Source organism: Hyla sarda, chromosome 10 (assembly GCF_029499605.1).
Source record: "Hyla sarda isolate aHylSar1 chromosome 10, aHylSar1.hap1, whole genome shotgun sequence".
In the NCBI taxonomy this organism is placed as follows: Eukaryota; Metazoa; Chordata; class Amphibia; order Anura; family Hylidae; genus Hyla; species Hyla sarda.
The window spans coordinates 129,556,153-129,580,303 of NC_079198.1; the positions used below are offsets into that span (position 1 = coordinate 129,556,153).

At 45.6% G+C, this 24,151-nt stretch overlaps 1 protein-coding gene across 8 annotated transcripts in view; it reads left to right on the forward strand.

Annotated features, from left to right (window-relative positions):
- Nucleotides 1-23,354, forward strand: part of MTOR (mechanistic target of rapamycin kinase) — a 227,177-nt gene extending 203,823 nt beyond the window's left edge. For 7 of the 8 annotated variants that reach the window (XM_056543129.1, XM_056543134.1, XM_056543130.1 and 4 more), the window contains 5 exons: nt 1,457-1,522; nt 14,111-14,191; nt 16,951-17,031; nt 18,952-19,057; nt 20,331-23,354. In XM_056543129.1, coding sequence (XP_056399104.1) covers nt 1,457-1,522; nt 14,111-14,191; nt 16,951-17,031; nt 18,952-19,057; nt 20,331-20,346 — 350 coding nt within the window. In that variant the 3' untranslated portion in view covers nt 20,347-23,354. The remainder of the gene's footprint in view (nt 1-1,456; nt 1,523-14,110; nt 14,192-16,950; nt 17,032-18,951; nt 19,058-20,330) is intronic. The other variant, XM_056543135.1, reaches the window with a different exon arrangement.
- The last annotated feature ends 797 nt before the right edge of the window (nt 23,355-24,151 follow it).

Consider the following 24,151-nt stretch of genomic DNA (forward strand, 5'->3'; position numbering starts at 1 on the left):
GGTATATTTACCTTCTGTCTTTCCTGTGTTAACTACAGAGGCCCAGTCCTTTTGTTCTTTGGCAAAGTACCGTATATATACTCGAGTATAAGCCGACCCGAATATAAGCCAAGGCCCCTAATTTTACCCCTAAAACCCAGGAAAAGTTATTGACTCGACTATAAGCCTAGGGTGGTAAATACATCATCCCCCTCATGTAATCATCCCCCCCCCCCCCCCCCCGTCATCATCACCGCCTGTCAATCCCTTCATCAGTGGTCTTCAACCTGCGGACCTCCAGATGTTGCAAAACTACAACTCCCAGTATGCCCGGACAGCCATCGGCTGTCCGGGCATGCTGGGAGTTGTAGTTTTGACACCTCTGGAGGCCCGTAGGTTGAAGACCACTGCGGCCTTCGTCATCAGCCAGCCCCTCCCCCCTTTAGTTTTGTACTCACCTCCCCTCGGCGGGAAGGAAGAGTGAGCTGGTCCGGGCCATCTATGCTGCAGGGAGCGTCCAGTGGGGATGGTTATTCGTTGCGGGCTGTCCATTTTCACCGGAGGGGGCCTCTTCTCCGCGCTTTGGCCCCGGACTAGTGATGTTGCCTTGACGTTGCGTTGCGCATAAACGTCCCTGTGCGGCGGCGTCAAGGCAACGTCACTACTCTGGGGCCGGGCCTGAAGCGCGGAGAAGAGGGCCCCCCCGGTGAAAATGGACAGCCCGCAACGACTAACCATCCCCACCGGACGGTCCCTGCAGCATAGATGGCCCGGACCAGCTCACCCTAACTTCCTGCCGAGGGGAGGTGAGTACAAAACAAAAGGGGGGAGGGGCTGGATGATGACGAAGGCCGCAGTGGTCTTCAACCTGCGGACCTCCAGACGTTTCAAAACTACAACACCCAGGACTTGCTGGGAGTTGTAGTTTTGCAACATCTGGAGGTCCGCAGGTTGAAGACCACTGATGAAGGGATTGACAGGCGGAGAGTTCACTCGAGTATAAGACGAGGGGGGGCGTTTTCAGCACGAAAAATCGTGCTGAAAAACTCTGCTTATACTCGAGTATATACGGTAAGTTATGAACAGAGGAATCTGGCTGCAGCTTTCCCCTATTGAAAACACATGCATGCTCGGCCAAGCTGCATGTGCATGGAGGAACCTGTCGGCTGAACCCGTGTTTGGCGGACATCTATCTTATGTCTATGGTCAGCTTTATCCACTGGACTCAGATAAGGAAGGTTTTGTAATGAATGACAGTAAGTAGAAGAAAACTGTGAGGAATTGATACAGAAAAGTAGTTGTCTGAACAGAAGATTTTCCGCCTGACTTTTCCTCTGCAGATTGTTGCACCTCGGACTGTAAATAATTACTCTTCTCGATGAGTTCCTTTAGATGTATCCATGCTGATTTGCATGATAATCAGACTTCCAGCCCCACCCAGCCTCTCACCATTGTCTATATAATAATCTTTTCACAGCCAATATAAAAGCCACCAAACGCTCTCGTACACGGACAGACTCGTACTCGGCCGGACAGTCTGTGGGTGAGTTTAACCTGAAAACAATCCAGCAATGTCCTTGGAGCCTCATTACACCAGACCAACCATTAAAGCGTACCTTACTTTCTCGTTCATTGGGGGGAACAAGAAGACTTTGGGTGTAGGCTGCTGCCACTAGGAGGCGACACTAAGCTAAAAAGAAGTGTTCGCTCCTCCTGGACAGGCTGTACCTCTCCTGCAGACATACATCAGTACGAGGATGGTTGCTCCAGACTAGTTCTATCCTTACACTGTTTAGTTAAGTAGGTTTTTCTCCTTTCAAGGTTTTCTATAGGACTTGGGCACAGGGGGTAATAGAGACATCATGCCTTGATCCCCACCCCCCATACGACCAAGACACAGCTCTTAAAATTAAAGGGGTATTCCAGGAAAAAATAAATCTTTTATATCAACTGGGATTCAGAAAGTTAAACAGATTTGTCAATTACTTCTATAAAAAATGTTTAATCCTTCCAGTAGTTATCAGCTGCTGAAGTTGAGTTATTTTCTGTCTGTCAACAGTGCTCTATGCTGAGACCTCTGTCTGTCTCGGGAACTGTACAGAGCAGAAGTGGTTTCCTATGGGGATTTGCTCCTACTCTGGACAGTTCCTGAGACAGACAGAGGTGTCAGCAGAGAGCACTGTTGTCAGACAGAAAAGAACAACTCAACTTCAGCATCTGAGAAGTACTGGAAGGATGATTTTTTTTTATAGAAGTAATTTACAAATCTGTTTAACTTTCTGGAGCCAATTGAGATATATATATATATATATATATATATACACACACACATTTTTTTCCTGGAATACCCTTTAACCCTAGGCTGTCATCGATTGAACCCTAGCTGCGTCCTGCTCCTGGCCCCCACAAAGCTGGCATGTAGCAGTGAGGCTATGTGCTGGCAGAAGAAATGGAGAATGATTATTAACCCCTTCTCTCAAGTAGCATCCTCTTCCGCCTCCTTAGATCTTCCAGCTACTAGATTCCCTGGCCTACCAGATTCTTCTTACTCTTGGCCTTGCTTCCCATACGGGTTATCTCTCCAGCCATCTGAGGAAGGGTTAATACTACCTTTCCGCACTGCACTCTCTCTGCCTCTGCTCGCCAGCTTCATGTGGCTCACTTTCCTGCCAGCGCGGTCCCTTATTAACCCTGGTGATGGTGTTGATCTCCAGCCCTACTTTAGCACCTCTGTTTAGGGTTTCTCCTCTTGTGTACATAGCTCATTGCCCCTCCTTCCACCACTGCAGTACCCCATTACCACAGTACTGTCATTACCAACTAGTTGGCAATAATCTACACAAGGCAAAACCAGTCACATTACCCCTTCCCCGGCACATGTAACAGGTATGATACAAAACCAGTCACGTTACCCAAATGGTTTAATTGTGTTACTTTAAAGGGGCTGGCTTCAGAAAGTTAAACAGATTTGTAAATTACTTCTATTAACAAAAAAATCTTAATCCTTCCAGTACTACTTAGCTGCTGAAGTTGAGTTGTTCTTTTCTGTCTGAAAACAGTGCTCTCTGCTGACACCTCTGTCTATCTCAGGAACAGTCCTGAGCAGGAGCAAATCCCCAAAGCAAACCTCTCCTGCACAGTTTTTTTTTTTTGCTATTCTGGCCCCATAGGGGCTTTCTAAATGCGACATGCCCCCCAAAAACCAGTTCAGCAAAATTTGCTTTCCAAAAGCCAAATGTGACTCCTTCTCTTTTGAGCATTGTAGTTCGCCCGCAGTGCACTTAACATCCACACAAGGGGTATTTCCATACTCAGAAGAAATGGGGTTACAAATTTTGGGGGGCATTTTCTCCTATTACCCCTTGTAAAAAAAAATTCTAATTTTGGGAAAAAACTGCATTTTAGTGAAAAAAAAAATCCATTTACACATCCAACGAAAAGTCGTCAAACACCTGTGGGGTGTTAAGGCTCACTGGACCACTTGTTTCATGCCTTGAGGGGTGTAGTTTCCAAAATAGTATGCCATGTGTGTGTTTTTTTTGTGTGTTCTTGCACCATAGGGGCTTCCTAAATGAGACATGCCCCCCAAAAACCATTTCAGAAAAACTCACTCTCCAAAATCCCATTGTCGCTCCTTCCCTTCTGAGCCTTGTAGTGCACCCACAGAGCACATGACATAACACATATGACGTATTTCCTTACTCGAAAAAAAATTGGGTTACAAATTTTAGGGCAATTTCTTTCCTTTTACCCCTTGTAAAAATTCAAAAACTGGGTCTACAAGAACATGCGAGTGTAAAAAAATGAAGATTTTGAATTTTCTTCTTCATTTTGCTGCTATTACTGTGAAACACCTAAAGGGTTAACACGCTTTCTGAATGTCCCTTTGAATACTTTGAGGGGTGCAGTTTTTATAATGGGGTCATTTATGGGGTATTTCTAATATGAAGACCCTTCAAATCCACTTCAAAACTGAACTGGCCCCTGAAAAATTCCGATTTTGAAATTTTTTGGGAAAATTGCTGATGAACTTTGAAGCCCTCTGGTGTCTTCCAAAAGTAAAAACATGTCAACTTAATGGTGCAAACATAAAGTAGACATATTGGGAGAGATTTATCAAAGCATTTAGACTGTTTTCTTCCCCGTCTAAATTTGTCGCACAGAAAGTCGCAGTCTAAATATGTGCGACTTTTCTGCGACTTTTGCTCTAGAGGATTTTTAGAACATGATGCATTCTGGTCGATTTTAGTTGCATCGGCTGAAAGTACGCCGAAATGTCAGACCATGCTGGAGCAGGTTTATATACAGTCTAAAGCAGTGGTCTTCAACCTGCGGACCTCCAGATGTTGCAAAACTACAACTCCCAGCATGCCCGGACAGCCAACGGCTGTCCGGGCATGCTGGGAGTTGTAGTTTTGCAACATCTGGAGGTCCGCAGGTTGAAGACCACTGGTCTAAAGCATAGATCCCGAAGTCCGTGCGCAGAATTTTATCAAGAGCCGCGCGCCTTTTGATAAATTAGGCGCACAATAGACCGGACTAACCCTCTGTAGTTTGGTCTATATTGATGAGGGACATAGACAACTGTGATAAATCTCCCCCATTGTGTGTGGGAATCAATATATCATTTATTTGGAATGTCTGTTTTCCTTATAAGCAGAGAGTTTCAAAGTAAAAAAAAAAAAATACTAACTTTTCAAATTTTTCATCAAATTTTGGAATTTTTCACCAAGAAATGATGCAAGTAGAGATAAGCGAACTTACAGTAAATTCGATTCGTCACGAACTTCTCGGCTCGGCAGTTGATGACTTTTCCTGCATAAATTAGTTCAGCTTTCCGGTGCTCCGGTGGGCTGGAAATGGTGGATACAGTCCTAGGAGACTCTTTCCTAGGACTGTATCCACCTTTTCCAGCCCACCGGAGCACCGGAAAGCTGAACTAATTTATGCAGGAAAAGTCAGCAACCGCCGAGCTGAGAAGTTTGTGACGAATCGAATTTACTGTAAGTTCGCTCATCTCTAGATGCAAGTATCGACAAAAATATACCACTAACATAAAGTAAAATATGTCATGAAAAAACATTCTTGGAATCACAATGAAAAGTAAAAGCATCCCAGAGTTATTAATACTTAAAGGGGTATTCCAGGCCAAAACTTTTTTTATATATATCAACTGGCTCCGGAAAGTTAAAAAGATTTGTAAATTACTACTATTAAAAAATCTTAATCCTTCCAATAGTTATTAGCTTCTGAAGTTGAGTTGCTGTTTTCTGTCTAACTGCTCTCTGATGACTCACGTCCCAGGAGCTGTGCAGTTCCTATGGGGATATTCTCCCATCATGCACAGCTCCCGGGACGTGACATCATCATTGAGCAGTTAGACAGAAAACTTCAGAAGCTAATAACTATTGGAAGGATTAAGATTTTTTAATAGAAGTAATTTACAAATCTGTTTAACTTTCCGGAGCCAGTTGATATATAAAAAAAAGTTTTGGCCTGGAATACCCCTTTAAAGTGACAGTGGTCAGATGTGCAAAAAAAATGCTCGGGTCCTTAAAGGGGTACTCCGGTAGAAAACTTTTTTTTTTTTTTTTTATTGAACTGGTGCCAGAAAATTAAACAAATTTGTAAATTACTATTATAAAATATCTTTATCCTTCCAGTACTTATTAGCGGCTGTATGCTACAGAGGAAATTCTTTGCTTTTTGAATTTCTTTTTTTGTCTTGTCCACAGTGCTCTCTGCTGACACCTCTGTCCGTGTCAGGAACTGTCCAGAGCAGCATAGGTTTGCTATGAGAATTTTCTCCTGCTCTGGACAGTTCCTGATACGGGCATCAGGTGTCAGCAGAGAGCAAGAAATTCAAAAAGAAAAGAATTTCCTCTGTAGCATACAGCTGCTAAAAAGTACTGGAAGGATAAAGATTTTTTAATAGAAGTCATTTACAAATCTGTTTAACTTTCTGGCACCAGTTGATTTAAAAAAATATATATTTTTCACCGGAGTACCCGTTTAACAGGGACGTAGTTTATTGTTCGAGGCTTGAGCATGGATTTTGCTTCTGCCCTTAAATGGGCACTCTTATTAAAACTAATTTTTGCTATCGCACTCCTTATGGTAAATAAAAAATCTTTCTAATGTAATTTGTTGAAAAAAAACAGAAGTTTTCTATGTTTTATTTGTGTTAAAAAAAATAAAAAAAAAACTGCCACTAGGTGTCTCCCTACTTGCCCAGAACACATTTTTCCCCATCTATTGCACAGACTTTGGACTTATGTTGACCTGGCAGAAGTCCAAAAAGCAGGAAATGCTGAGGGGAGGGGGGTGCAGCCATAGCAAATCAAAGCTCATCTCACACTGAACTGCTCTGGGCTGTGTGTAGCAGAGTGAGGGAGGAAGTTCTCCCCTGTATGGCTTCAGATGATGTCACGCCTGCTTGGGAACGCCCCCTTCCCAGTCTGTGAATCTGACTGAGACTGAGCAGAAAATACAGAGCAATATCAAGGTAGAAAACTAAAAAATAATAAAAATAAAGGCCGGGGGTGGTTTATCATGATGGGGGCAGTGACCTGGGAGGATTATAACATTTAACAACATGACAGGTTCTCTTTAAGGTGTCCAGGTCACTGGTTTGTCCTCAGTCTTCTCTCTTCTAGTTTTTCCCAGGTTACCCCTTCCTTTCGTCTTTACTTACCGGCCCTAGCAGTGCAGCATTTACACAGTTCCTCTTGTCAAGCGTTTCTTTCTGTCCCATCCCAAGGATTGCTTTACGACATCCCACACGTCCTTGCTGTGTTCCCAATGAAAAAAACTGAGAAAAGAGGATTTTTCTACTCAAAAATAAACTCTATTTCTCTTGGTCTTCATTGGGGGACACAGCACCCACCAATATATCTGGTTCCCCAGTTAGGTGACCCGGTTGGTGTTGGTCCTTCTTGTTCACAGACACTTCTCTGGTACAGCCTGATCCGCTCAGTGCCAGTGGGGCGGGTATATCCTGCTCAGTCACTTCCTGTTTTTTTAACTTGGTGTCAGCGCCTCCTAGTGGCAGCAGCCTATATCCATGTTCTCTTGTGTCCCCTCCAATGAAGACTTCGAGAAAGATGTTACGGTGAGTATAAATATCCTCCTTTTTTCATAAATCACTAATACATGTGAATTAGAGTTGAGCGAACTTGGCTCCTAGAGAACCTCGCAGCTCGGCTGTTGATTACTTTAGTCTGCATAAATTAGTTCAGCTTTCCAAGGGCTCCAGTTGCCCGGAAAAGATGGATACAGACCTAGGAGACCTAAGACTGTCATCCCGGGCAACCGGAGCCCTTAAAAAGCTGAACTAATTTACGCAGACTGAAGTAATCAACAGCCGAGCTGCGAGGTTCGCTCCGATCCAGTTTACTGTAAGTTCACTCAACTCTAATGTGAATACCAAATACTTAACACCAGATCTTATTAGGGCTAAGCGGCATCTTCCTCACCTTCCAGCAGTCAGTCAGTAATGCAGTAAATAGTAATCTGGGAGGGGGGGGGGGGGGGGATGCAGCTGCAGTTTTTTCTCCCTCTGTGTGAATGGCATGAGAGGGGAGGGGGAGCTGCGGAGCTAGAGCGCACAACTCAGCATTTACATCGTAGGAAGAGCAATAGAGAAACACACAACCGTCATGGCTGCCCTACCTCTACAGGTGCCAGTTTACCTTTAGTAGTTGTCAGCCAGATACTTGTACGGTACTTATAGTGCGTTATTAAGGATCGGGTGATATTTCTTTCCCAGCTTCCACATTTTGCAAGCGCGCCTGTGTTGTCAGTGGGGAGAGCGGGATGAAGCGGCCAAACATTCTCTGTCTCTATCAATCTGCCGCCCCCAGATGTTAGCTGCAAGTCAATAGGCCAGTGTTTCCCAACCAGGGTGCCTCCAGCTGTGGCAAAACTACAACTCTCAGCATGCTCGGACAGCCTTCGGCTGTCCGAGCATGCTGGGAGTTGTAGTTTTGCCACAGCTGGAGGCACCCTGGTTGGGAAACACTGCAATAGGCATTTATGAAATACCTTACGCACTTGGGGTTTTCATTTTTTGAAAAAAAATTGTGTTTTTTATTTTTATGTGTGTGTGTTTTAACCCCTTAACGACGCAGGGCGTAAATGTACGTCCTGGTGAGGAGGTACTTAATGCACCAGGATGTACATTTACGTCCTATGCATAACCGCGAGCATCGGAGCAATGCTCGTGTCATGCACGGCAGGTCCCAGCTGCTGATAGCAGCCAGGGACCCGCCCGTAATGACGGACATCCGCGATCGCACGGATGTCCGCCATTAACCCCTCAGATGCCGTGATCAATACGCATCACGGCATCTGCAGCATTGCGGCACTTTGAATGGATGATCGGATCGCTCGCAGCGCTGCCACGACGATCCGATCATCCAGCATGGCAGCCTGAAGTCCCCTCACCTGGCTCCGCTGCCTTCCTCGCGTCTTCTGCTCTGGTCTGCGATCGAGATCGTAAAAATAGAATTGTCTGAGTCCTTAAAGGGTAGCTCCCACCATCCTATTTTTTTTTTTTGCTAGCCCGTTCCAGTCCCCCCCCCCACCCCCCCCCCCCCCGCTACGGCACTAGCCCGTTCCCTCCTCCCCCCCCCCCCGCCGCATACCCCGTTCCCTCATTACACTTGCAGTTACTGCAGAGTCCGGCAGCGGGCGTGAAATTTTGGCGTTTCTCCCTCATAGAAGCCTAAGTCTGCATTCACACCACGTTTTTGCAATACAGTTCCCGTGTCAGGTTTTTGATGAAAAACGGATTCCTCAAAACCTGACTAAACTGTATGAAAACGTGTGTACAAATTTTAAAACTGTAAACAGTTTGAAAAATGATGTCCGGTTGCATCTGTTTTTTAAGGATGAATAAAGTTTCACTTGTTTGATTGAAATTCCAAGAAAAAAAACTGTGCAAAGTCAAAAACCGTATGGTGAAAACCTGACTGAACCGTACGCACATACAGTTCTCTACAGTTCCCATTGACTCCCATGTTAAAAAAATACCCATAAATGATTTAAAAAATACGTATCACAAACAAACCGCACTCAACCAGATGCATCAGGTTGCATACGGTTTCCAATGCATTGTGTATGGATACGGTTTCTGATACGGCTGTACCGTATTTATCGGCGTATAACACACATTTTTTAGGCTACAATTTTTAGCCTAAAGTCTGTGCGTGTTATACACCGATAAGCCTCTGCAGTTCAATGATTTAAAGCGGGCGCTTTAAATCAAAGAACTGCAGCGGCTTTTGCAGGTCCAGAGACCTGCCGTCGCTGCCGGCTTCTCTGCCCCTGCCTGTCCTGGGGTCTAGAGCCCTGCTGCCGCCGCTTCTCTCCCCCTGCTATCGGCGCCGCTGCCCCTTCTCTCCCCCTGGCTATCGGCAATGGGGCAGCAGCGCCGAAAGCCAGGGGGAGAGAAGGAGAAGCGGCACGCATTGCCGGCGCCGCTGCCCCGTTGCCTCCCCCATCCCCGGTTGTATAATTACCTGTTGGCGGGGTCGGGTCTGCGCTGCTTCAGGCCTCCGGTGTGGCGCCCCTGTGTCGTTGCTATGCTCTGCGAGACGCAATGACGAGTGACGTCACTCGTCATAGCACCGCGCAGCGCATAGCAACGACGCAGGGGACGTCACACCGGAGGCCTGAAGCAGCGCAGACCCGACCCCGCCAACAGGTAATTATACAACCGGGGATGGGGGGGCAACGGGGCAGCGGCGCCAGCAATGCGTGCCATTTCCCCTTCTCTCCCCCTGGCTTTCGGTGCTGCTGCCCCATTGCCGATAGCCAGGGGGAGAGAAGGGGCAGCGGCGCCGATAGCAGGGGGAGAGAAGGGGCAGCGGCACCAATAGCAGGGGGAGAGAAGCGGTGGCAGCAGGGCTCTAGACCCCAGGAAAGGCAGGGGCAGAGAAGCGGGCAGCGAAGGCCTCTCTCCCGCTGCCTTTCCTGGGGGCTTCTGCAGGGTCAGAGACAGTGTATCGGGGTATACACATGCACACACGCACCCTCATTTTACCAAGGATATTTGGGTAAAACTTTTTTTACCCAAATATCCTTGGTAAAATGAGGGTGCGTGTTATAGGCCGGTGCGTGTTATACCCCGATAAATACGGTATACGTAGTTGTAGACAATCCTTATAGCTGCTCTTCAAAGAGAAGAAGGTCCTGAACAGAGGACCCCCCCCCCCCCCTCCATTATTATTATCTCTGAATTCTCTAAGGGTTTGTTCACATTGAGTAATGGGAACAGAATCTCCACAGAATTCCGTGAGTGGAGATTCCATCTGGCCGCCATTGCTGAAATACTTTGGCGGAACACCGCGTGTCACTGCACGGTCACCATTGACGGCATTGCAGTGCTTGCGGACTTCAGCGCAAAGATTGAACACTAATGTTAGGAGTTCACAGTGTGGAATTCCGCGCTTATTACTCAGTGTGAACCTACCATTAGGGTACGTTCAGATGAGCAGATCCACCGCCGAAGGTCCCCTACATGGCGCCTCAGATGTGCCTGCTCGGAGAGGCAATCCGCCGCTACGAGCAGACACACTGCGATGTGCGAGTCGCCACGCGCATGCGCAGTATACTCTCCGCCTAGGTCAGGGAGCAGGGGGAGCGGCCGCGATGTGTGCGTGTACACCGCACATGTGTGACGACTCGCACATCGCAGCAGTGTGTCTGTTTGTAGCGGCAGATCGCTGCTCCGAGCAGGCACATCTGAGGCACCATTTAGGGGTCCTTCGGCGGCGCATCCGCAGCGTAAAATATGCTGTGGATCCGCTCGTGTGAACGTACTCTTAGGGTGTATTACAATGGTTTTTCTAAGATTCTAGTAAATTCCGTGTCCTCACATCCCGGGTTCATGCTGGATGATGGCCTCAGGGTACTGGTGTCTGGCAGCCTCATCAGTATCCGGAAATCACAATGTTCTGTGTTATGGTTTAGATAGTGGGCACCCCACACCGCACCCCCAGGGTCCGAGCAATCAGGAAAACCTAAACACCTCAGTGCTGATGGCAGCGCCCGTACCATGACGCGTATATCATCCCGACCCTTTGTAAAAACAATAAGCGTCATACCGTGCCAACGCTTCAGAACGCAGCCGCGGGCATGAAACAGAACACATTGTCATCAAGCGCACGTATGTTTTATATCGTAGAACCTCTGGAACATTCCGAACAAGGATGTCCATTTTCACCACCATTTTTTATTCCAATGTATGAAAAATACAGTGATCCCTCAACTTACAATGGCCTCAACATACAATAGTTTCAACATACAATGGTCTTTTCTGGACCATTGTAACTTGAAACCAGACTCAACATACAATGCTATGGAATCTGCGAAACGTGTCAATGGCTGGAAGAACCGACCAATCAGAATGGGCATTTCACTGATAAAACCCTTGTATTCCTAAAGTGCATGCACTGACTGGTGTCTGGTAGCGCCCCCTACAGTACAGGGAGGTATTACATGTTCTGTACTCTTTACCTGTATTACTGAAGTGTATGCACTGACTGGTGTCTGGTAGCGCCCCCTACAGTACAGGAAGGTATTACATGTTCTGTACTCTTTACCTGTATTACTGAAGTGCATGCACTGACTGGTGTCTGGTAGCACCCCCTACAGTACAGGGAGGTATTACATGTTCTGTATTACTCTTTACCTGTATTACTGAAGTGTATGCACTGACTGGTGTCTGGTAGCGTCCCCTACAGTACAGGGAGGTATTACATTTTCTGTATTACTCTTTACCGGTATTACTGAAGTGTATGCACTGACTGGTGTCTGGTAGCACCCCCTACAGTACAGGGAGGTATTACATGTTCTGTATTACTCTTTACCGGTATTACTGAAGTGCATGCACTGACTGGTGTCTGGTAGCGCCCCCTACAGTACAGGGAGGTATGTTCTGTACTCTTTACCTGTACCAGGGTTAGCTGCCCATTTGGACACCAGGTGAGGGCGGCTCCATTTTCCTTTTTTTTTTTTTTTTAGAACATTGCGTGTTCTGTACAGGACCCTGAAGAAGCTCCTTTCCGCTACACAGACCAGTGTTTCCCAAAGAGGGTGCCTCCAGCTGTTGCAAAACTACAACTCCCAGCATGCCCGGACAGCCTTCGGCTGTCCGGGCATGCTGGAAGTTGTAGTTTTGCAACAGCTGGAGGCACCCTGGTTGGGAAACACTGAAATCCCAGCAGCTCTTTCTTACTTTTATATGTAAGGATTTGCTTTATCTCTATTAGTTATCTACTTATTTATTTTTAATCCTCACTTTCTCCTATTTTTGGATGACATTTTGGTGGCTTCAGAACCAATTACCAGAGTTCTGGTCTCAACATACAATGGTTTCAACATACAATGGTCGTCCTGGAACCAATTAATATTGTAACTTGAGGGACCACTGTACAAAAATCTCCTTCCGTTTTGTGAATGCAGCTCTTACTCTGTGTTAGTCTGATTCCTTCATTCTTGCCACACTCCAAGGGCCGGGCAGGATCGGGGCAACCAGCAACTAACTCTAGGTGAAATGTTCGGCTGTCCGGGCATGCTGGGAGTTGTAGTTTTGCAACAGCTGGAGGCACACCGTTTGGAGAACACTTCTCTGGGTGATTTAACAGTTAAGGTGAGAGTTAGCTCTGCCACTGGTGGTGCGTGTCAGATAGCAGCCGACACCCGCCATGTATAAAGCAGATTTTTTTTCATATCAACTGGCTCCAGAATGTTAAACAGATTTGTAAATTACTTCTATTAAAAAAATCTTAATCCTTCCAGTACTTATCAGCTGCTGAAGTTGAGTTATTTTCTGTCTGACAACAGTGCTCGCTGCTGACACCTCTGTCTGTCTCAGGAACTGCCCAGAGTAGCAGCAAATCCCCATAGCAAACCTCTCCTGCTCTGGACAGTTCCTTAGACAGACAGAGGTGTCAGCAGAGAGCACTATGGTCAGACAGAAAAGAACAACTCAACTTCAGCAGCTGATAAGTACTGGAAGGATTAAGAATTTTTAAGTCATTTACAAATCTGTTTAACTTTCTGTAGCCAGTTGATATGAAAATTCATGGAATACCCCTTTAAGCTGCCTAGTCGGCTTTATACACAAGACTTTACATTTGATGGACATGTAGGTCAAATACCAGGAAGAGGTTATTTAAATTCCATTGTCCCCTGGCAGAAGTGCTGCGATGATTGGCAGCTGCATCATGTGAACCGTGTACGTGACATCATTGCAGCGGGGATGTCTAAGGGAAAACCTGTTTAATTGGGAACTCCGGTACATAAGTGTCTGATCGCAGGGGTTCTGACTGCTGGGACACCCCGTCTATCCCCATTCATGGAGTGACCTCTGCTTTGTGCACAAATTATTGTCAACATGCCCCTCTATGTATCTCTATGGGGGGAGGGGGTGATACGCAATACGTACATAGAGCGAAAGTCTCACTGTGCATGTAGACAAACTGGATGGCGAGCAGGAGATCGTGGGGGGTCCCAGTGGTCGGATCAGACACATCCACAGGATCAGGGATTAGTACTTATGTACCAAACTTTCCCTTTAAGACTGTTAAAAGCATTGCATGTGTTTTGCATTGTAACATTTGGTTGCAATGGTGGACACGGCGAAGCTGCAGGGACTGGGAAAGATGGCCGACCAAAGAACCAGTTCTCATCCCATCCTGCATGTTCTTTAGAGAGAAGGCCACACCTATACAGTTTATCATTAATGAGGATTTCCATGTGTTTTTAGTCAACTATTTGCCCCATACAGGGACCCTTGTAGTTGGACCCCTAAACTCGCCAAATCCCCTCTGAAAGGTGTTGTGAACAACATAGATCCCCATTCATGTAAATTGGGTCTATGTAATACTGCAGCATGTGCGCCCTCTCACAGCTTCCCCCGTAACACCAGACAATCACCAGTTAGGTCCGGTAATGCCCCCCCCATCCCTCCAGTGCGGCCCCATTGCCCGATCTTGCTGGATACACTCTAATGACAAAATTGAGAAAGTGAATTATTTTCCTTTGCTGTCGCTGATCCTCAGCTCTCCTGTGTCTGTCATGGAGACGTCTCCTTTAATGTTCTGATCTTTATGTTTTTCTTCAGAAATGCTGGAGACTGTAGAGCTCGGGGAGATGTCTCACAAGAAGCCGGGGAGCACGGTGCCGGAGTCCATACATACGTACAGTAGGTTCACTGCTTCTCCTTATGTGAACTGGGGGAGGATCCACTGCAATTCATCTCCGGTCTCCAGATGTCATTGGTGACTGTACAGACAATGCAAATCAGTTCTCATATGGAGAGAGGCGGCTCAGCACATTTGCAGCCAAACCGTGTTATTGCTTTTTGATGCATATTAGTGTTGACCTTAAAATAAAAAAACAATTCCTGCCATTGTTTGCATTCAGCCCCTATGCGATTCTACTTGGTATATATCTGTGTATACACATTAGATTGAATTATCTGTCATGAGCAAAAACTTTTTTATATAATGTAGAGAAAAAGATTCTTATTTGTAATATGCAAAATGTGTATATTCTTGGGTGAAAGAATGCTGACTTGTCCTTGCAGCTATTGCCTGTGTTTCTTGGCTAGGATAAAATGCAGGAAGTGTCAGCGGAACAAGCAGGGCTCTGTGCAGTCCCCTGGCTTGTCAACCATCCTGCTGTGTGAGCCGGGGGCATGTCACAGAGCCTCACCGTACAGAGCCCCGCTTGTCCTCAGTGTACAGAGCCCCGCTTGTCCTCTGTGTACAGAGCCCCGCTTGTCCTCTGTGTACAGAGCCCCGCTTGTCCTCTGTGTACAGAGCCCCGCTTGTCCTCACTGTACAGAGCCCCGCTTGTCCTCGGTGTACAGAGCCCCGCTTGTCCTCGGTGTACAGAGCCCCGCTTGTCCTCGGTGTACAGAGCCCCGCTTGTCCTCGGTGTACAGAGCCCCGCTTGTCCTCGGTGTACAGAGCCCCGCTTGTCCTCGGTGTACAGAGCCCCGCTTGTCCTCGGTGTACAGAGCCCCGCTTGTCCTCGGTGTACAGAGCCCCGCTTGTCCTCGGTGTACAGAGCCCCGCTTGTCCTCGGTGTACAGAGCCCCGCTTGTCCTCGGTGTACAGAGCCCCGCTTGTCCTCGGTGTACAGAGCCCCGCTTGTCCTCGGTGTACAGAGCCCCGCTTGTCCTCGGTGTACAGAGCCCCGCTTGTCCTCGGTGTACAGAGCCCCGCTTGTCCTCGGTGTACAGAGCCCCGCTTGTCCTCGGTGTACAGAGCCCCGCTTGTCCTCGGTGTACAGAGCCCCGCTTGTCCTCGGTGTACAGAGCCCCGCTTGTCCTCGGTGTACAGAGCCCCGCTTGTCCTCGGTGTACAGAGCCCCGCTTGTCCTCGGTGTACAGAGCCCCGCTTGTCCTCGGTGTACAGAGCCCCGCTTGTCCTCGGTGTACAGAGCCCCGCTTGTCCTCGGTGTACAGAGCCCCGCTTGTCCTCGGTGTACAGAGCCCCGCTTGTCCTCGGTGTACAGAGCCTCGCTTGTCCTCGGTGTACAGAGCCCCGCTTGTCCTCGGTGTACAGAGCCCCGCTTGTCCTCGGTGTACAGAGCCCCGCTTGTCCTCGGTGTACAGAGCCCCGCTTGTCCTCGGTGTACAGAGCCCCGCTTGTCCTCGGTGTACAGAGCCCCGCTTGTCCTCGGTGTACAGAGCCCCGCTTGTCCAACCTCACTTCCACACAGGCAATAACTGCAATAACCTCACTTTCACACAAAAATATGCACGTTTTAACCAATGTATACACATACAATTGTTTTCTACATTATATAAAAAGTTTTTGCTAATAGCAGTGTCCATTTAAAATCAACCTATGCTGCTGATTTTCTAATGTAATGTAGTAATGTAGTGTATGGCGGTCCCCCCAAAATTCCCCCAGCAGTAGAGAGAAGCATCAGACATGTTAGGTTTCAATATGGCAGATCCTTATGTTCTTAGGAAAAGGAAGGATTGTCCGGCACCAGGTATGCTCTAAAAGATCACTTTTATTCATGCCATAGCAAGGAAACAGACATCACAGGACTGTAGAAACTAACGCGTTTCGCTATCTCTTGAGCTTAAACTGTCTACGTTTAAGCTCAAGAGAGAGCGAAACGCGTTAGATTATTACAGTCCTGTGATGTCTGTTTCCTTGCTATGGCATGAATAAAAGTGATCTTTTAGAGCATACCTGGTGCCGGACAATCCTTCCTATTCGTACGCTGCTGAAGCCGGGGCGGGACCGGTGGGTCCATGGAAGCACAGGTGTGTTGGGGATCTGCCTCCAGAGGTGAGCGGACACTGTTGCATTTGGACTTATGTTCTTAGGGAAGAAAGGAAGTGTCTGGCTGCGGCTTCCTCCCATTTAGGACACGCGCACTGTTAGTTGAGATGAGCATGTATATTGGGGGATCAAGCTCTTTTATGTGTATGGCCAGGTTTGCGCCTCTCCATCTATCTCTGCTTAAAGGGGTCATCATCTAGGATTACAAAAACAAAGCTAATTCCCTCCAAAAAAACAGCCCCACACTTTTCCTCAGGTTGTGTGTGGTATTACAACTTGGCTGTGTTCACTTCAATAGGACTGAGCTGTAATACCACAGAGGTCTGGTGTTGTGCTCTGGTTCTCTAATACTGGATAACCCCTAAAATAACATACAGAAGAGAGAGGAGATGGAAGGGAGAAGAGTGTGTTTGTAGTCTGTTACCATGGAGACACTTAGGCCTCCATAGAAGCTGTATACACAAACTGGTAGAAAGTCTTATGCATTGTGTACATTGTGGATTTGGGAGGGTTTAACCTGATCCCATTTAAAGGCTGTTATAGACTATTCGTCCTCTAAGAACACCTCTAGTTTAAACACATATAGAAATATTTTTAATTTTTTTGTTTTGTTATTGCAATCCTCATCCCATAATCCCCTTCTCTTTTCTTGCAGTCGGTGATGGTTTAGTGCAGCCTGAAGCACTGAATAAAAAAGCCGTTCAGATTATCAACAGGGTCCGAGATAAACTAACAGGTAACTCAGGGGGAGGTAGGGGCTGCGGGGCAGAGGAAGACATATATATATATATATATATATATATATATATATATATAGGGACTAGGTGAGGGGTAAAGTCCATGTAGATAAAGTGACATCACACAAGTACACACAGATGACCTCACACGAGTGCACACAGATGACATCACCTGTGGATATAGTGGACTTATGATTATAATTATACAGATCTCTACAGATCAGGGGGTCGGACCTACAGTGGGGATCAAAAGTTTTGGCACCCCAGATAAAAATGTGTATTAATGTGCATAAAGAAGCCAAGGAAAGGTGAAAAAATCTCCAAAATGCATCAAATTACAGATTAAAAATTCTTATAATATGTCAACAAAAGTTAGATTTTATTTCCATCATTTACACTTTCAAAATAACAGAAAACTAAAAAATGGCGTCTGCAAAAGTTTGGACACCCTGCAGAGTTAATATCTTGTACTGCCCCCTTTGGCAAGTATCACAGCTTGTAAACGCTTTTTGTAGCCAGCCAAGAGTCTTTCAATTCTTGTTTCAGGTATCTTTGCCCATTCTTCCTTACAAAAGTCTTCCAGTTCTTTGAGATTTCTGGGCTGTCTGTCACACACTGCACTTTTAAGGTCTATCCATGGATTTTCAATTATGTTGAGGTCAGGAGATTGTGAAGGCCATGGCAAAACCTTCAGTTTACGCCTCTTGATGTAATCCCCCGTGGATTTCGAGGTGTGTTTAGGATCATTATCCATTTGTAGAAGCCATCCTCTCTTTAACTTCAGCTTTTTCACAGATGGCATCAAGTTAGCATCCAAAATTTGCTGAAATTTTATTGAATCCATTTTTCCTTCTACTCATGAGGTGTTCCCTGTGCCACTGGCTGCAATACAACCCGAAACCTTGATTGATCCACCCCCAGGCTTAACAGTTGGACAGAGGTTCTTTTCATTAAATTCTGTTCCCCTTCTTCTCCAAACGTACCTTTGCTCCGGCCAAAAAGTTCAATTTTAACCTCATCGGTCCACAGAACTTGTTTCCAAAATGCATCAGGCTTGTCTATATGTTCATTTGCAAAGTTCAAACTCTGATTTTTGTGGTAAGGACGTAGAAGAGGTTTTCTTCTGATGACTCTTCCATGAAGACCATATTTGTACAAGTATCTCTTTATAGTGGAATAGTGAACCACAACTCCAGTGTCTGCCAGATCTTTCTGGAGGGATTGTGCAGTCAAACGTGGGTTTTGAATTGTTTTTCTCACAATCCTGCGAGCTGTTCTGTCTGATATTTTTTTTGGTCTTCCAGATCTTGCTTTAACTTCCGCTGTTCCAGATGACTGACATTTTTTTATTACATTCCGAACAGAGGATATTGACACCTGAAAATGTTTTGCTATCTTCTTATAGCCTTCTCCAGCTTTGTGAGCGTTAACTATTTTCAGTTTCAGATTTCTAGACAACTGCTTAGAAGAACCCATGGTGCTGATTGTTGGGGCAAGGTCAGATGAGTCTGGGCATTTAAAACCTTTGAGATTGACATCACCTCGTCTTCCCAGATGATGATTGAGAACAATCCATGACACTGGCAGGTCTCCGCTTTGCAAAGGCGGCAGTGCATGCTATAAATTCTGCAGGGTGCCCAAACTTTTGCAGACGCCATTTTTTTTGTTTTCTGTTATTTTGAAAGTGTAAATGATGGAAATAAAATCTAACTTTTGTTGACATATAAGAATGTCTAATCTGTAATTTGATGCCTTTTGGAGATTTTTCCATCTTTCCTTGGCTTCTTTATGCACATTAATACAAATTTTTACCTGGGGTGCCCAAACTTTTGATCCCCACTGTATGATTATTATACAGATCAGGGGGTCGGACTTATGATTCCTATTTTACAGATCTCTCATTCGCTCTCATTTCTCAGGTCAGGACTTTTGCCATGAAGAAACTCTGGATGTGGCCACACAGGTAGAATTACTAATAAAACAAGCCACGTCTCACGAGAACCTCTGTCAGTGTTATATTGGATGGTAAGTCTCCGGGACCGCACCTATAGACTTTTGTAATAAAATACCCGTTTTTAGGTCCCAAATTAAGTAAGTATTAAAGGGTTACTCCGGTGTAAAAAAAAATTTTTTTTTTTTTTTATCAACTGTTGCCAGAAAGTTAAACAGATTTGTAAATGACTTCTATTAAAAAATATTTTCCCTTCCAGTACTTTTTAGCAGCTGTATACTACAGAGGAAATGTTTTTCTTGTTGAATTTATTTTTTGTCTTGACCAAAGTGCTCTCTGCTGACACCTTATGCCCGTATCAGGAACTGTCCAGAGCAGGAGAAAATCCCCATAGCAAACCTATGCTGCTCTGGACAGTTCCTGACACTGACAGAGGTGTCAGCAGAGAGCACTGTGGACAAAACAAAAAAGAAATTCAAGAAGAAAATAATTTCCTCTGTAGCATACAGCTGTTAAATAGTACTGGAAGGGTAAAGATTTTTTCATAGAAGTAATTTACAAATCTGTTTGTAATAACTTTCTGGCACCAGTTGATTTAAAAAAAAAAAGTTTTTTGCAATATATCTTTAGGGAAGGGTTTCATATACCGCAGTGTATATCAGGCTACGGCTGTGTTTCCCAATCAGGGTGCCTCCAGCTGTTGCAAAACTACAACTCCTAGCATGCCCGGACAGCCTTCGGCTGTCCGGGCATGCTGGGAGTTGTAGTTTTGCAACAGCTGGAGGCAACCTGGTTGGGAAACACTGGTCTAAGAGGTCGGACCCCCATCGATCTAGTTGTCTCCTATTCTATGGATAAAAGAGAAATATTTGTGGAAATATTTGCTGCTGAGAGTTGTAGTTTTGCAACAGCTGGAGGCACCCTGGTTGGGAAGCACTGTGGTACAGATGTGCCGGCATCAGTCACTAGAGCGAGCTCCCTGCTTCTAGTGACTGGGTAGCCCTGTGTGTCTTAAAATAGGCTTCGGGTGCCGTACATGTTACCTTACCCTGATGGGCAAATCTAGGTTTCCTTTTTTATCCCAATAGTAGCAGTTCAGGGCTTAGTGTAACCCCTTAGTGCACGGCATGCTGGGAGTTGTAGTTTTGCAACAGCTGGAGGCACCCTAGTTGGGAAACACTGCTCCCAAACAATAAGGTAGGAATTTTCCGACACAGGCAAGGAATGTGAAAAACTGTAAAAAGTTGCACCAAAATTTGATACCTGGTTAGTGAATTTTTCCCCAAAAAAATTTAGTGATATTGGCAAATCGTGCGTTTTCATTGTCTCTGCCTCTCTTATTTACAGGTGTCCATTCTGGTAGGAACCGCTGTGACCTCTTCTCCTCTCCCAGCCCCGGATCGGTGAATCCAAAAACTCAGCGGACATCATGCCCCCCCCCTCCCCCCCTCAACCACCAGTGTCTTTTTACCTTAGTGGACAGCGACAAATTAAATGAAGAACTATGGGGGGTCGTGTGACATAAAGCTCCCCGCCTCGCACCACCAGTACAGGCCGGGGACAGATATGTGTAGATATATATATACCGGTATATATAAAGGCATCATACCGCCAAACCAATCATGTTTAACGCCTGTCAGCTGACTCCGCGGTCTCGGCTCCCCCCTCCCCTCTTCCTCTTCGGATCAGTTTATTGCTGACGTATGGAGCCGCCGGCCGTGACGTCGCTGTAAAAGAATTATGATTGTTGATAAAGAGATACAAAGTGTATAAGTGACGCCAAGTGCTCTAGTGCCGCTATGTTCATATATTATGTTGGAATTTTTATATATATAAATCTATTATTTTTTTTTTTCTTTTTTATCGAGAACCGCATGAGGATAACAATACAAGAGGAACCCAGAACAGTGTATATATATATATATATATATATATATATATATATATAAAGGACGTCATATAAAGGGAGCAGAAGCAGACCAGACGCCCGGCCTGTAGGTTTTTTTTTATTTTTTTGGCTTAGCTCTCCTTATGTCTTGGCCCATACAACTTATAATAGAGAGGTGTTTAAAAAACATTTTTTTTTTTATATAAAGTTAAGGCTTTTCCACCTATAGGGAAAATCTGCCTTTAAACATCATTTATTTTGAGGTTAAAAAAAAAGTTTTGCTGATTAAATTATTTTTCTTTTCTTTTTTAAATATAGAAATGAACATAGAGATGATAGGATGTGATCCTAGTTACTAGTAGCCTTCCCTTACTGTGTTTTATTGAGTTCAAAGGGGGGTTTTTAGGCTCTTAGGATATCCAATTAGTGGGGGGGGGGGGGAGAGGGGGGTCTGACTGCTCACACCCCTCGCTGATCACCTGATTGAAGGGGTGGCGTCGTTCTTGTGCAAGCAATACACCCTTTTCATTACTTACCAAGCATAGCGCCGTGCGTTGGGTAGTGGCTGTACTTGGTATTGCAGCTCGAAGTGAATTCGACGAGGTGCTGTATCGGCGAATGTGTGGCGCTGTGCTTGGTAAGAGGCTGTGGTGCTTGCACAAGAACCGTGGCCCCATCAAATCGGTTTATTGGCCCTGGTGCCAGGAGTCGGACCCGCAACTAATCAGATCGGAAACCCCTTTAAACACAATATCAACACAGTATGCAGGTAACTGATCATTTTTAAGCTTAGGATAACCCCTTTAATGTTAAATCTTTATGCAGGATGCAGTGTTTCCCAACCAGTACGCTTATGGCTGTTGCAAAACTACAACTCCAAGCATGCCCGGACAGCCTTCGGCTGTCCGGGCATGCTGGGAGTTGTAGTTTTTGCAACACTGGTTGGGAAACACTGCCCCTAGAGGAAGCTGCAAGTAACTAGGAATGCATCCTTTACTTTTATGTCTGCGCAGGGGATTTGGTGCTCTGTATCAGAAAAATAAAGCTCTAATTGCTATAAAGAATGACTTGAAGAATAGTGGATATTCACTCGAGGCATAAAAAAAAAAAAAAAAAACACTTTGCCGTTTCTTTATGTCTGCTTTTGGAAAAGCTGGGTTGCTGACAATATGGCTGCCGTAATAGCAGACACAAAGGTGGTCACCCAGTTTTCTTAGACATCCCCTTCCCCCTTAAAAGTCAAAGCTGGCAGGTTAAAGGTGATCAGTCTAACAAACCTCTGACATGTCATATTGATCAGTGGGGTTCCGGATGCTGAGCCCCCCCCCCCCTCCTGAAAAAAATTCTAAAACAAATAATAAAGCCCCCCCCATCTGTCAACATTTTGGACATATCAGAAGTTTGTTAAAAACTTAAAGCAAAGATATCGGGATACAATGGGGCAGCTTTGCTGTTCAGGATTTTAGAAAAGCTGGGTGACAGCACTTCTAAGGGCGACTATACTTGTAGCTACCCAGCTTTCCCAGAGATGAGGAACAGATCCAGGATCTCTTAAAGGATTTTTAATAAAGAAATGCTCTATAACAATACCAGCAAGGCATGGAAGCTGCAGGCTGCTGGGACCTCATCTTATAGTGCAGTGTTTGCCAACCAGGGTGCCTCCAGCTGTTGCAAAACTACAGCCGATGGCTGTGCAGGCATGCTGGAAGTTGTAGTTTTGCAACAGCTGGAGGCACCCTGGTTGGAAAACACTGTTATAGTGTATTGATTCCCATAATGTGGTTCAGGCTGTCAAGGAATGATGGGAGTTGTAGTTTTGCAACAGCTGGAGGCACCCTGGTTGAATAAACACTGTTATAGTGCATTGATTCCCATAATGTGGTTAAGGCTATCAGGGCATGTTGGGAGTTGTAGTTTTGCAACAGCTGGAGGCACCCTGGTTGAGAAACACTGTTATAGTGCATTGATTCCCGAAATATATCTCAGGCTGTTGAGGCATGCTGGGAGTTGTAGTTTTGCAACAGCTGGAGAGTCGCAGGATTGGGGTGGAGAGGTCAACACATAGGTCATTGAGGAGCTGCCTAAATAGCCGTTCCCTAATATCATCCCGCAAAATTGTATGGAACAGCTCCTGGCGGCCATCACACACCAGTAATACATATGTCATACCATAGGGAAGGGTTTCCCAAACAAGGTGCCTCCAGCTGTTGCAAAACTACAACTCCCAGCATGCCGGGACAGCCAACGGCTGTCCCGGCATGCTGGAAGTTGTAGTTTTACAACAGCTGGAGGCACCTTGGTTGGGAAATATTTTCATAGGGCAATGCTAGACAAGCAGCCAGCTGATGCATTGCGCAGGTATCAGCACTACTTTGCACATTTCTGCATTATACGCTTACAATAAGTTGTAAGAATACAGGGGGGAGGGGATCTGTATATTTTTTTTTTCCTTTATAAATTAAATTTCTCAATAAATATTGATCAACTATTCTGTTCATTCTGGAGGTGTGGTCTTTTAAGAAATGCAGTTATTTATTATCACCAGAACTACTCCACCCATCATCAGATGTCCAGTGAGAAGGAGCACCCATGTATTCTGTAAGTGTGCTCTTAAAGGAGAACTCCAGCCAAATTAAATTACATTTTACAGAGCTACAGTGTGCACTGTGTGATTGTCACTGATTGGTTGAGGCGCATACACCTCCCTTATCTATATTCACTGCTTCTCGAACCATGTGACCTGCTAAGTAGAGATGAGCGAAGTTACAGTACTTCGATTCTGCACAAACCTCCCGGCTCGGCAATTGCTGACTTTAGCCTGCATAAATTAAATTAGTTCAGCTTTCAGGAGCTCCGGTGGGCTAGAAAAGGTGGATACAGTCCTAAGAGACTCTCCTAGGACTGTATCCACCTTTTCCAGCCCACTGAAGCACCTGTAAGCTGAAGTCAGCAACCGCCGAGCCGCAAGGTTCGTGCAGAATCAAAGTACTGTAACTTTGCTCATCTCTACTGCTAAGCTTCACACCTACCTCATCTGTATTCACTGCTTCCCTAACCATGTGACCTGCTCAACTTCACACCTGCATCATCTATATTCACTGCTTCTTTAACCATGTGACCTGCTCAGCTTCACACCTGCATCATCCATATTCACCACTTCTTCAACCATGTGACCTGCTCAGCTTCACACCTACCTCATCTATATTCACTGCTTCTTGAACCATGTGACCTAGCTCTCTGTAGGCAGCTGCTCCCTGCAGCTCACATAGGAAACAAGTTC